This window comes from Vanellus vanellus (genome assembly GCF_965231255.1).
Source record: "Vanellus vanellus genome assembly, chromosome: 3".
Classification (NCBI taxonomy): Eukaryota; Metazoa; Chordata; class Aves; order Charadriiformes; family Charadriidae; genus Vanellus; species Vanellus vanellus.
Window position 1 is genome coordinate 26,232,459 of NC_138907.1, and position 14,602 is coordinate 26,247,060.

The 14,602-nt window shown below is 39.4% G+C and overlaps 1 protein-coding gene across 1 annotated transcript in view; it reads right to left on the reverse strand.

Annotated features, from left to right (window-relative positions):
* Nucleotides 1-816: 816 nt before the first annotated feature.
* The window catches only part of RPS6KC1 (ribosomal protein S6 kinase C1), an 89,192-nt gene continuing 75,406 nt past the window's right edge, over nt 817-14,602 (reverse strand). Inside the window, exons 14-16 of the mRNA XM_082480347.1 lie at nt 6,921-7,003; nt 6,111-6,206; nt 817-2,973 (exon numbers count right to left, since the gene is read on the reverse strand). Coding sequence (XP_082336473.1) covers nt 2,863-2,973; nt 6,111-6,206; nt 6,921-7,003 — 290 coding nt within the window. The 3' untranslated portion in view covers nt 817-2,862. The remainder of the gene's footprint in view (nt 2,974-6,110; nt 6,207-6,920; nt 7,004-14,602) is intronic.

Genomic DNA, 14,602 nt, shown 5'->3' on the forward strand with positions numbered 1-14,602 from the left:
AGTGTGTTATCTGCCTTAGCTGAACACCCACAGGAGAATAGGAAAATCTATAAGCTTATTTTACTGTGCTTTACATAGACTCTCGCTAATTCCTGAGAACAAAATGGCACTGATTTGTTTTGCTGTCAGCCATTAGATGTAAGAGAAGGAAGGTGGAATGGACTTTGCGCTACTTAGCAATCAGCAAAATAAAGATGTGCACCACAGGGCTTCATAAGAGCCACCAAAAAGAAGGTATCTAGAACATTTTCAAGTCATAAAAGCCAAGGACAAAAAACATTGATTAGGTAGGAAGGACTGTCTTCAAGAACTAAATGTAAAGTTCAGAAACCCGAGGTCTGAATTAGACTTGAAAGGCTTTGTTTATTAAAGGAATACATGTAAACACCAATACAACATAATACATGTTAAAGGGAAAAAAAGAAGCTGGATTTTTTTGTGCAGTTAACTCCAGACTGTGCTTCCTTTAGCAAAACCATTATTTGAGTGAGCGGTAAGGTTACAAAACCCAGGAGCATCTCACAGGTTCATTTCTGGGAAGCAGTCTTGCCAAGTGCCCCATTCCTTCCAGTCTCTGTGATCTAGATTTCCTCGCTACTAACATACTTGAAAAAGAAATATTTATATGTCATTAACTAAAGTGAGTGCTTTGCAGTGAGAGTGACTGGTCCTCCGGTTTCTGCTAAAACAGCGTTTTCCTGCTGCTGCTCACAGAAACCACCTTGTGCTCCTGAGCTACCTTATCCTGCCTTTACTTGCAAGCAGCACCCGGGCACAACCTGAACAAGAGAGCATTTTAAAGTAACATGAAAAAGATTCTTTTTTTTTTTTACAGTTATTGCCAGGCAAATGCAATGGGACAGATCAACACGGGCAACAACACTACCTGGTGGCTTGGCTCAAGAGCCCCAGGGATGGAGTCAGGTGGCCGAGGGAAGGGAGGCTTCCCTTGAGCAATGAGCCCTCTCCAAAGTCACAGGCAGGGCAGTGCTGGAAGGAAGCTCTGGATCAGCTTGGTCTCCGCATTAGAGATTTCCGACCCGCTCGGCGCAGGAAGTTGTTCCTGTGGCTCACCTGAGGGAGTTCCTGTTATGAAGCCAGAGGGTGGTAGGTTGAAACACAGTTTCTGAGAGTGATGTAATCTTGGACAGCACTCCAGTAGGCAGTGATACTAGTGACCTGGTTACAACCTGCGGTGTTGTTACAGCCCCTCTGCTGGCCTGGTGATCACAAGAAAGGGAAGAAAGAAAAAAAGAGGGGAGTGGAATAATTTTAAAAGGAAAAAAAAGTTTCCAGATTTCCTTTGTTTAGGTGAAGCATTTTCCTTTTCCACTTTATTTGAATACACCGACCTGGTGTCTAACAGATGGAGACTGTGCAGATGCACTTTTGGGAGTGCCCATAAAATACACTGCTAAAATACAAATGGAGGGATACTTTTTTTTTTTTTTGAGTTGTAAATTCAATAATCATTGCTGTCACCTCACTTTCCCAAAGGAATTTGCCCTTTGTTCTCCGGATAAAGCTGGGGAGAAGGAGAAAAAGGAAAAAAAAAAAAAAAAAAAAAAAAAAAAGAGGGAGAGCAAAGGGAACAATTAGGAAAAAACCCACAGATCCATAATCTGTACAAGCATCGCAGCGTACAGCGTTTGTACGTCAGGAACCCGTACAAGCATGGCTGCTTAGCAGCAACAGCAGCGCACAACAAAATATTCTGCGTGTCTCATATTCTTCTCCCATTCTCCAGACCTTTCTAACAAACAGGTCAGCTAATTGGCTCACACCCAAGTCTTACCCACTAGGGTTTGCTCAGAGATGTCACTTAGTCATTTGGCATGAGCAAATCCCAGGCTTCTTCCTGTTCAAGCAGCAGAGTGGGTGAAGGCTTTCTTTGATTTATTAAGACTATTAACAAACAGGAGAGTTCAGAAGCTTCCTCAAGCAGAAGAGCACGAGCAGAAAGGTTTTTTCCTGAAGTAGCAGCTAAAAATAGGACACTTCAAGGAAGTAAAGTTCATTAAGTGATAAAGTGGTAGCTGCAATCATGAGAGAAGAGTTCTTCCTTTTTTAATCTATACATTTATTTATGTAGCAGTATGTTTTCTCGCTCCTTATTAGAGTGCTAAAGCAGTGTTTATCCGGCTGAGGAAAAGAAGATTTCCCTTTCTGTAGTGACTTTAACACGTAGCTCATCAAATACAATGGAGTCAAGAGTTTTAAACAGACATTGTCAGCCAACAAAGTACAACATTTGACAGCATTATTTGCCTTTTATATGCTCTTTCCACAGTGGGAAATGATATGCCATTTTCAAGACACATTCCACAGTATTATACAACAGCTTTCTTAATTTTTAATGGATATATTATTTTTAACTTGTCAACTTTTGCATAAAGCATTTTAGTATTTTATTCAGCATATACCATTAATAAATTATTTGCTCCTTCCTCCCCCAACCCCCTAGAGCTGCTCTTAGCATAGGGAAATGGTCTATTGACACTATAAAGATACGTTCAACTGGCACAGTCTATAAATACTTCCATCATCAGACAAAGCACCAGGAGCACATTCCTGTTTCTACTTAGTGGACAAGCTGGCAGTGCTAAACACGCTGCCCAGGAATTGCCTCACAAACCACCCTTTGGTGAAAAGACTTACATGCATGTAGCCACCAGTTGCCGTAAAAATAAGCTAGCACCCTGTACAACCAGTGATTCCTGTTAAAAGTGGCCCGATTGCTGCAGCGTCCTTTAGTCATCACGTCCAAATGGTTTGGGACATCCAAAGGAAGCAAGTCAGGGTGCTTCTGTGCCAGAGAAACTTGTCCACTTGACCCGAGTTTGTTCAGAGGCCACACATCTCTCATCTCAGCAGATCTGCCCATTCTATAAGGGCAAAAAATGGATGAGATTTGATGTCTTCAACACCAGCAACGCCAGCACCAAGACGCTCCGCAGGATTAAACTGCAAAAGCTTGATATAAAAAGAGAAATATATATGATTCAGTGAGTAAGAACAAAAACAACTGCTTAAAAGTTCTGGAAAGGTCTAAGGTAAGGGACATCCTACTGTTTTCCTGCTCTATGAATTACTTTCAAGAGTGCGAAAGCATACTTGAAATTCCTAAAATCCAGTAAATGGAAGAAGACTCTCCTTTCCTTGAGTCTCAGTGTTACAGCCTTCAGAGACTACTGATCACAGCATGCAATTCCCTGAAGCACTGCACATCAGGACTTCATTTTAAGTGTAACCTCATTTTAAAAACATAGAGAGCAGCAGTCAGAGCCTGCATCGGTAGAACACTGGACACCGCGTTCGCTTCACGTTATCCTTAGCTCGCACCACTGTGTTACGGCTACATCGGGGACAGTGGTCTGTAACTTTCCATTTCATAAATTGTGACTTGGTCCTAACATACCAGGATATTACAGCCATTCTCTATTTCCGAAAAAAAAAAAGAAGTTTTAAAGAGTCCTACAAATGGACTAAAACTGAAAAAGCAAAACCCCAGTGAAAGAAAGAAAACAGTGTAATGGCTTCATGGAAATTTCCTAAAATTCAGCACTTCGTTTGCTTTTTAGTTGTACATCACATGCTGAATTCATGTGAAAAGGAAATCACAATATTTACATCTGTTTAAAGATACCAATCCATATAAAAGGGAATGCAAAGGTAATACTCCAAAGAGACTAATAAAGACACGCAAAAATATTTTGCAGTTTTAGAGAACTGTTTATACTCTACTCAATTACAGACGGTACAAAGGCATGATTTCTTTCTTGCTCTTTCTGCAACAGCTAATAGGATAACTTCTCCCAGTTGTCACTTGGAACAATGTGTATTCATATCTTAATGCACTCAACATCTAAGTGAGTCTACATCCATAAACATAGGAATTTACACATTTTAAGATGGGTCTGCTATTTGCAGTCATAATGTCACATAGTAAAGGTAGCTCTGTGACAGTGAATAGTGCTGCTCTGATATCTTCTACCAGCCAGCAGAAACAGATGCAGCCAGGATCTCTCTGCCTTCTGCTGAAATACAACCAGCACCAGCAGAGGGAAAGTAAGCACGCGCACATTTTCTGGAGTTTGTCCTTCCAGAAGAACCTCAATCTCAGAAAGCAGATGCAACAGAAACTGCAACAGATACCTACTGAAAACATCATGTTGTGTATTTTGTTGGTAGTAAAGTCTGGAGGTGCCTGAAAAAACACTGGGTGCAAAATACCAAACCAATATAAAAATAACAACTTCATCTTTCACCAGAAATAAACAGATCTCTGCTTTCTGAGAAGCTGGCTAAATGAAGGAGGTGTTTACGATGAAGTCACCTGCACTGGAAGCCACAGCAGGAGACAACATCTGACACAGTTTTCTGTATAGCTGAACATTGATCCCAGAGAGTTATTCTGTGATGCTTTGACCTGTTTACCCTTGGCAGTGGGGGGAAGGAAAGTCGCAATGACAAATTGCTATCCATGCCAAGTGAGCTTTCTTCCTTTTCCTGACAAGGCTTCCTCAACAATGAATGGCAGCTTCCTTGGATAGTCACACAACAAAAATGTGATTTACGGTCTCATATAGCCAAACCTCCACCAGATAAGTCACCACCCTACACTGGAAGGCTTAACCTAACAGGCACTGGGGTGACTGTTCTCTGAACAGATACGGCCTTGTAATATATCTTCAAGTGGCAGAGATATATTTGCCACTTAAACCGCAAGTGGCAAAAGAGCCACTCTTTGGCATATTTGAAAATAGGCAGTACGTTAGTCTACCGTGAAGAACTACCCTACGTTGGCAGGGAGAAGTGGACTGGACAACTTCATTTGTCTTCACTTCTGGTCTTAATGGGAGGAATTGCCTTCACCCAGTGTGGTTTTGCTTTCCCTTAGCCATTTGAGTTCTGCAGCACCTGTGGGTGAGGGTAACAATTTGCTACTGTCTAACAATACAAATGCAGATTATACAAAAATGGGATTTTTCTTTAGTCACTTCCCTTTCTACCTTTGCCAGAAACACACAGACAAATGTTTTCACCTTCAGTGACTTCATGTCACCTAGTCAAAATAGGAGGTCCAAACGTCTAGTTCCACTTCCATTAATCGTTTCACAGTAATGGCACAGAAATCAATCTGTCACTGGGTCTTTTGACTCACTGAATTTTCAAAATTTCTTTCCTTTGTTTGCTTCAAGAACTACTTTTTCCACTCTTCTCTGTTCAAATCTACATCTAAGTGATGTCATTATTTATGCATCCACTAGCAAGATACTCTTCAGGGCTGAACAACACAGTTCACAAGTATCACTTATTCTGCTCAAGTGGAATAGGTCAGATCTAGGCTCCAATTCCTCAGTTACGTCAAAATTAACTAGAAGGAAGAGAGCACTACCTGAAATTCAAGACCCTGTACTACAAGTTCATTCTCTCAGTCGACACTATCTAAAGCTATGAGTAAACTAAAACCAGCATTCAATACTATTCTCATTAGTTTGAAAATGGGAAACCGGTCTGGAAGGTTGTCTACATTTTAAGGTTTCGTACTCTGCCTTTTGTCCAACCTACCAGTTATCTTCTTATTACAGAAGTCATTGTATTCACAATTTAAAGAACTTTTCTTAACAAATGGCATCCAAAAGGTTTCCTGGAGGACACCTATAGATTTTCAACCACAGCAAGGTCACAGCTTCCAATCAGTGTGTTACAGGTTTCATAGTACTTAAAACTCTCTTGCTGAATTGGCATCAACTTTTTTTAGTTTAATTCAATTCATTACAAATGTTTCCATGAACTTTTAGGGCAGAATTCCTAAAATATTCGCGCATCACCAGCAGGTGTTTCCAAAGCACTCAGCATTGACCAAACTTGTTCTCTGAAGAAATGGCAAAGCACTCCTGTTTTCTACAGAGACACCTGGCAGCAGAAGTCAAGGTTTCTGGATGCAACATGACAGATGGGCAAAATTCATCAGTGGTGACAAAAGATTCATCCATGGTCCCATCAGCAGCAGTTTTTACATTTACTTCACCAGAACAGCTTAGGTAGATAAGTATTTGTCCAGTCTACATGCGCACCTATAGAAAATAAATTTTCCCCTCAATTACCTGCTGAATCAGTGACCTGGCCTCCTTTGATACATGGTCCGGTATACTCAAGGAAGTGTGAGTGTTTATTCCTGATGGATGGCACTCAACCAGAGTCTGGAGAAAAAATATTTTAAAAATAAATAAATAAATCAAAGCAGGCAGATAAATTTATTAATTAAAAAATTGTAACGTTGAATTTTCTCCTAGTATGCATGCAAACTAACACAGCTAAAATTTCAGTGCTTCCTAGTATGAAGTACTGATTCTGGGAGGAATGTCAACAGGCGCTGATGCCCCCCTGGAGATGCGGTTTTAGAATATTTACGTCTTAATGCTTGTGCTCTATGGCTCAAACTTGAAGAGTCTGGGAATTTGGTGGACTTTGCCTTCTTTATGCAGAACTGCAAACTAATCACAAGTTTGATTTGGCTGAGCACTCTTTGTCTAGAAATACCAAATTAATGTGTAACAGCAACATATGGCTTTTACGCTGTCCCAAGAAATAATACTAAAACTATTAGGGCAAAAATCTTGTAAATGTACAGAAGGAATGTTAGAGAACTTTGATTTCACTGTGGTTAAGAGGGCAGCATGGGTTTTGGTTATCTTTTCAGTCCTGAGTTTGATATGGCTTTATCAAGTTCTTCTGCTGAAGCTTAAACATGTTTTGTTTCTCTGGTTCCATGTAGACCAAGCAAATTGAGGGTACTTGGGTCCGCAAAGCTCATCAGAGAAAGACAAGCAAGGAAATCACAATTGGGCACACCACTTGTGAGCAACTAATGGCCAAGAGTTCCATTTTATCGAGTAACTTGCCCCCAGCCCTACCTTCCCAGTGAGGAGTTCAAAAAGAATGGCACCCAGGCTCCACCAGTCACAGGCTTCTGTCTCTTCTAGGATAGCACCAACCTCTAAACATGAGACATTTCAATTAATATTAAAAAGGTCAGTTACACCTTCAAAATTAACATATATTTACAAGGTGACTGTTTAATGCTGACAGAACATATACTAAATACCACAGAGCTTTCATTATGCCTGCAATTTAGTTAGCCCTTTAGCCACCCACAGATTGCATTGTTCAAACACAGCAACACTATACATTTCATGCATAATTTGCCTTTTCCATGCATACATAGGCATTTTCAAGACTTGTAAGCACTATTAGGATTCTTCTATACTGGACTAAACTAAAACTGGACAGTGACAGGCAGTAAAGCAAAACATATTTAGACAATTTACCCTGGTCAGAAGAGCTGGACTGACCACAGTGGCCTGAAGCATCCATAAAAGCAGGTTATAATAGTCTACCACGTGCCTTAATTTTGTCTTAGAGGGCAGGATTCATCTCATGGCTAACCCACACCCTTTGCTGGGATTACCATAGATTTTCACAATAGCCTCTCGTGTCTGTTGGGAACCAGATAGAGATGCTAAATCTGCTTCACAGAGCCTAATCACAGCCAGCAACTGTGTACTGCTACAGCTCAGCCCAAATTGTACCTAGGTACAAAAAGTTGTTTTCCCTAGCATCCAGCCAGCACCCAACACTCTCTTATTGCTGTCCATGCACAAGAGACAGCGGAGAGGTGAGATGGGAGTTATAGAGTTCCTTGCAATGTGCATTCACACATTCAATAGCATGATGCATGCAGAAAACTTGGCCTTCACTGACTCAGGCTTTAAGCAACAAAAATTACTAAATACAAACACACCACACTGTCTACTCTAAAACAGGCAGAAAACCAGATTGCAATGAAGATGAAATCTTCATTTTGAGTGTCAAAAAAATGCAGAAGCTGCACTAAAATAGCTTCGGTGGCAAAAGCCACACCAGCTCCTCAGCAGAGGACAACAATTACCATATAGTCACATAGTCGTTGCTGTGAAAAGCATTGCGGCACGTTCAAAAAATCTTGCTCATCATTTCAGGGAGCTTAGCGTGAGCACGGCCAAGGAGAATTACAGATGAGTCACAATCCAGGGTCAGGGAAAGGAAGGCGGCAGCCTCAGACCTCCCCAGATGCAGAGATGCACACAAATGCTGAGCACGGGGATGTGCAGAGGGCTGCCCCCTCGGGCAGCTGCCGCACCAGCTGGAAGGTGCTCAGCAGCACCTTATAGGACTGGGCTGAGGTTGCCATTGCAAGAGCAACAAGGAAGGATGGCTCAGACATCGTTTCTTTAGGTAGGACATCCCTCACATTGAAAAGTGTGTTACAGTTAATGGCATTTGAATGCCTAATACATCACTATAAGGGTGCCATGCATTAGAATCTATTCCATTCCTTACAGATTAATACTTCTATCAGTATCAAGAAACTTTTACAAAGATATAATGGCAGCCACATGAGGAACTGTATCAGCATAATTACAGGCATTTTTAAAATGTTTTAAGATCCTAGGCAAGCATCCAGATGAAGTTGAAAGTCTGGTAAACTGAGAGAATTTGTGTAAAAATCAAAATCTGTTCTTGCAATTTAATTTCATGTCCTTTCAGGAAGTCAGACCTTTTAGGTAACTGTCCTTTAAAAAAAGAAAAAAAAAAAAAAACAAACGCCAAACTTGGGCCTTTTCACATGAACCAGCTGGCTAAAGGTTTTCATAGCATCTCTCAGTGAAACCTACTGACTGGAAATACCTTTCCAGTCTGATTGTGATTTCCTAGCACTGTATGTTCCAATAATGTACATTGAAAAACAAGATAACAGGAACGGAAAGTAAAATCTAAAAACCAAATACTTCGGGCTTCTTTAGAGACGAGTTTTCTTTCCCATGAGGCTTTAATCCTGTGGATATTCTGACTAAGAGAGCTTTCCTCCAAACAAGTGAAGATTTTTATTTTTAAATTAAATTCCACGCTTATTCCAGAATAAGGACAGTAAAGCCAAGCGTTAATTGAATACTACATTCTCAGTTCCTATAGTACCATTAACTTCCCCATATTGACACATCTTAAATTTTAGAATAATGCCTCAAAAGGAGATAATCCATTCTTCCCCAAAGACATTCAGTGGGATGGGCCTCTTGAGTTACAGCCCAATATAAAACAATATTCTAAAGGCGAAAAAAATACAATCATTCTGAGCACAGGGAAGAGAAATATTACACAAAATTCATTTCTGAGTTTTGGCATTATTTCCTTTCATGTTGGCAATCACAGATGCTGCTCCAGTTCTTTGAAGCATCAAAGTTACACTGCCTTCTTTCCCAGAATCACACACTTTTCATTACAGGAAGTTGATGTAACCTCACTCACTTCACTGATGAAGAAAAGGGGGACAGAGTAAGAGTCAAAAAGTAAACTAGAGTCCACTTCTCCAAAATCCAAGCTCATGCTTTCAACTGTAAGAACACTTTCAATATATGACAAACCAAAACAAATGTCACTGCAGATCTCTTAAGAGAGCACCACTGAACTCTTCCATCCACTTTTGACCGTGACCAAAAATGACACAAGTGGGATAAACTGAGAACAGTCAAGTAACAGAGATTTCTCCCTGGGCTGAAGGGCTCTGGCTGGGTTCTCATGCACACAGCATGAAACTGCGTGACAAGTCATCTGAATCAACACAGAACAGAAAATGGAAAACTCAGCTGAAGGGAACATCTGAGTATCCTCTTTTTACAAAGCCTGAATTTTAGCTCAACTTTTCTCCTATTACCCATTGTCTGCTTTCCTTAGGTCCCAAAGTTAACTTACTTCAGATTAAAATAAATGTTTTCCTTAAATAAATAAGTAAATAACACAAAACCAAAACATTGTGAATACTAGAAATAAACATGTGTTGTTTACATTCCCTTACTTCAAACAGGTCACATTACTTCTGATGCAATACGCCGATCATAATAAGTTCAGGATATCACATCAATATTACTGCATTTTATCTTGACTACACATCATGGGAAAATTTAGAAACTACAGATTATGAAGTGCTTTCAAGTGATACAGAGTAGCTAGCTAATGTAATATACCACACAGGGCATATGGTTTTTTTAAAGCTTTAATATTGCAATAAATCTGAACTACAATATCTGCCTTCACTAAGAAAACATTTTCATCTCAATCCATCAGCAAAGTAATTTAGACAATAAATGGTAGCGACCCACAAGCTTAAGTGAATAACATGGGGATATTTGTGCCAATTCTTTACTTCATGAACCTTGAAATCAAGGACCTTATCCACATTTGTACAAACATAAATGTGCGACGACATGTACACGGTGTTGGTGTTTCTAGGACTAGCAGTACAAAATTTGCAAGAAAAAAAAATCCTATCATTCTCAAATACAAAATCCTTTTAAATCAGAGAAATAAAAAAAAGTAGGGTGGAAAAAAATCAGTAGCTCTTCCAACTTTACTGCAACTTCATTAAAAGAGAGAGCTTTTCTCTTTCTCCCTTCCCCGTGCATGCCCATACAACAGCTAGCACCAAGTAGCACGTGTCGAGAGCAATGCTAAATTCCTGCACAGAAGTAATTTCAAGAGCAGCCGTTGGGGTAACTGAAGGGAAGAAGATTTGTAAAACGCTATCGGGTTCAGAAAGAGACAGATGGTACAGGTAAACACCTTCACTACCCAGCACTGTCCTCCTTCCAGATCAGCTGGTCTCAACTGAAAGGCCATTTCTTTATGGTTTCCATACTTATCTCAATATTTGCATTATACACAGTAATACCTTACTTCCTGATAAGGGATGCATAGCTGCCAGTGCTCTGTATTTTTAAACAGAAGTGCCAGTTCTAAAGTAAAAAAGCAGAACTTCACCTTTCTTGAACACATATCCTCAATAAAGCTTTTAACAGCAACACCAACACTGATTTTCTCATTCTTTCTACAGCACCTTAACATGAAATATACCCTTCGTGCTGAAGGATTTCAAAGGCTTTTACTACCACACGTCAAACATTTTCTCCCAAATACAGTTTCCTCCAGGGCTGACAATAAGGCCTCACAACCAGCACACACAAGCACTAGTTAGCATAAAGGAAGCCAGGCTTAAAGGTGGACTTAGACGCTCACTGTGCAACTCAGGCCAGATGGCTTGCGAATCACCAAGAACAAAAACTCAGCAGAAGCTTTGTAGGATAAACTGTAACGTCAAAAAAAAAAAATTGCATCTAAAGTCAGCTCACAAGAAAATAGACTCTAGGTGGAAGTACGGCTTCTCCAACCACCTAAGAGTCAGGAAGGGCTTTGCATTGAGGTGGTTTTCCTGGAGTTAAGAAGGGAACCATTTGACTCTTGGTGGATCAGTAAGAATTTCAAAACCCGAGGAGGCCCTTTCCTTTACCCTGTGTTTCAAGCAGAAACAGCATACCTTCAGGTATCGTTTCTGCACTGATAAGAAAACAAGGAAACCCATCTGAACTACCATCAGGTGTCTGAAACTGCTCAGGAAGAAATGGACTTGTCCAACATCCTGAAAACATCAGACACAATGTTTTCCCCTTCTGTGGCCATTAAGATAAACAGTATTGCATGAAAAACCATCAGACTCGCTTCGGAAATTCTATTTACCTTACACTCATTTAATTTTAAAAGCTTACTATTTTGTCATATTTTAATATCTATAGATGTAAAGAAGCATTTGCAGAGAACCAAGTAAAATGAGTCCAAGCTAATTTACTCTAGGCAGACTCAGTCAGCCAAGATATCATAAGATACAGCCACTAAATAACACATCACAAGCAATCTGGCCATAATGCTTTGCCTAAAATGCAATTTATAAAACACAGTATTGAACCAGCTACAGTTAAGTATAAAAAGTTTATCATGGTCTTTAAACAATAAAGTAGTGAGGCAAGTCCAATGAATATCTGCTGAGATCAAATGGAGTATGAAAATAGGAAGTTACATCTTAAAGGTATTCAGAAACATATGAGCATCTATGTTCCTCTTTGGAAGGAATTTTCTCATATCACTAAAAGAAAAAAAAATAATAGAGGGTACTGTGTTCTTTCTTCCTCTTAGCAGCCCAAGATGGAATTAAAACTTCCTTGAAAATAATCATGAGACAAAAGAGACAAAGAAACTTTTTACTGCTCTGTTATCAAACCAAAGCAAATACTAATTAACCTTTCAGCTAGCTCCATTTATTTTACAAAGCCATCTTCTATACTACCTTCAAGTTTTAGCCCCATCTGTAATAACAATAATAATAATTAAAAAATATAAATAAATAAATAAATAAAACCCCCAAACAACCACACCACAGGTAAATTACAGTTTCTTCCAGAGTTAATAACTGGCTTTTATGTCCCCCAGACGAAGTTACCAGATTTTTACAAATTAATAGCTTCGGCACATCTTACTGCTTATTCTAGTTACAGAAGCTACAAAAAACCGCAAGAACACGTAATTCACCTGAAACATGTAGTATACTTACAACAAGCCTGAGTGCCAAACCACGTCAGATTATTTTCAGAAAACACCTGATTTTCTCCCCAAACCTATGCTTTCAATTACCTACTCCAGGTTCATGACATCTTGCTATTTTGAGAGCAGTCAGTTGTCATTGTTTTCTGTGGGACACTCGAGTGTCTTTGGAGAGCTGTCCCACTCCAAATGGTTGGTGTAAAGTTGTTACTCCCAGCTTCGCAATAATCAGGACTTCTTCTGCAGCTCCAGACCTTTCCTTTCATTCACACCAGCCATATATTTTTCATGTTAATGTTTAGTCCTGTTTCCTATTGCCAGGGGTTTTCAAATCAAGCTAGCCCATCCTTCTGTCTTTGCTGCTCAAAGCTCATTCACTTGCCCTGTTTTTTCCTTTCATTCTTGGGATTATCCTGAGACATTGATGTCACACAAAAAGCTAGGACAGTCAGAGACAAAATCTAGGAAGTCCAGTCTTACACTATAACCAGCCCACTCCTCGACACCTCTCAGGGTCAACGGCACTTTAATCTACCACACTCATTTTGCTTCTTAAACAATCTACTCAAATTAAATTACTATAATACAGAATAGTAGATTTAATGAGCGCTTGCAAACTCCTACTGAAAAAACACATACACAAATAACATGCAGGTTTTTCAACATCAAATATCTATTTGGTAAACAGAGGCAAACCATTTTTTCCTTATTCAGTAAATAAAAATTATAGCATACAGGCTAATAATAGCAACCTAGCAATTTTTATTTTCATGCCATATGTTTTAGGTTATCAGCTGCACTTTGCATCTGTATTTTCAATTGTCTAAGAGCAGAAGTGACATCTTCATTTGGGAGTATGAAAATCAGGTTGCATATTGAAACATTTCGGTCTTTTTAGGAACAAAATCCTTTACCCACAAAGCCTTCTTTTTGCTTAGGTTTTGCATTGTGTACAATTAGTGGCAGTTTAGATAAAACCAAGTATACCATGTATTTATGTGCGGGCTTCTGCGAAGGCTAGTTTGTGTAAATAAGGCTTGATTATAGCACACAGCTTATGAAAGCATCAGAATAACATGATGCATTACTGATGGCCAGTTTTCTACTTAGTTTTTCTATGAAGCTAAGCTCCCTTTGACTTTACAATCTCAACAAGCAAATCTCCAGTTTTTAGTAAACATTGTCTGGTGAAAATTAATTGTTTGGACAAAAAAGAAAAAAGGATTGCAAAGGCAGCCGAGTTCTGAAATGTCATCCTCCAAAAAACTACAGGGATGCGACAGAACACCTTCCCGCTGCTGGAATGAGAACTCAGAGAGCGTAAATAAAACATCTCATTCACACGTTGTATTTACACAAGATGTTAGACCAGCAAGCCACTTTTATAACATGACGCTTCACAGGTTAGATCGAAAAAGTATCTAAAAGATTTCTCTTAATGAGTAAACCCTCAACTTAATCTGTTTTAGTTGAAGACAGTCTCACCTAGGCTGCGGCTGCAGACAATTTTGTCTTTCTCACAGCTATTAAGCATACCATGAAGGGGCTTTTCTAAAACAGTTATCAATTGGATTTTAAAAATGACTGTCAAGAATGGAATACAATTATTACTCCATTTAAAAGGTAACAACTCTTTAAGATCATAAAGTTGGCAAAACCAATACTTAAATAACAGAAGGCGATCATTTGCATTTCAAAATTCATCTATCTTGCTTTTCCCTCAATTAGACCAAAACATGTTGATTCACAGGTTTGTGTGTGTGTTTGTTTCTTTTTTAAACTTATTTATAGAGCAGAATAATGGCCCCCCTGCTAGGCTGGCATTTGCTCAAGTTTCTGTCCGTGTAAATTGAATCTGTTACTGGAATTTTCCCCCCCTTCAGAATACCAAGGCACATTAACCAAGAGATAAAGAGATACATTGCTGATACTATCAGCCACCAGGCAGGTGGATAATGCGAGGGGTTTTTTTGTTAGGTTTTGGGGGGGAGGGGGGCTTGCACAAATATGTGATAAGAGTTCTCAGGGGCCATGGAGAGCAAAGGGCTGTTTAAACAGAAGTGAATCATTCTCATCTGATCTGCTAATAACTTTGTGTTCAGACATCAGCTGCTTAGCACTTTAAAACATT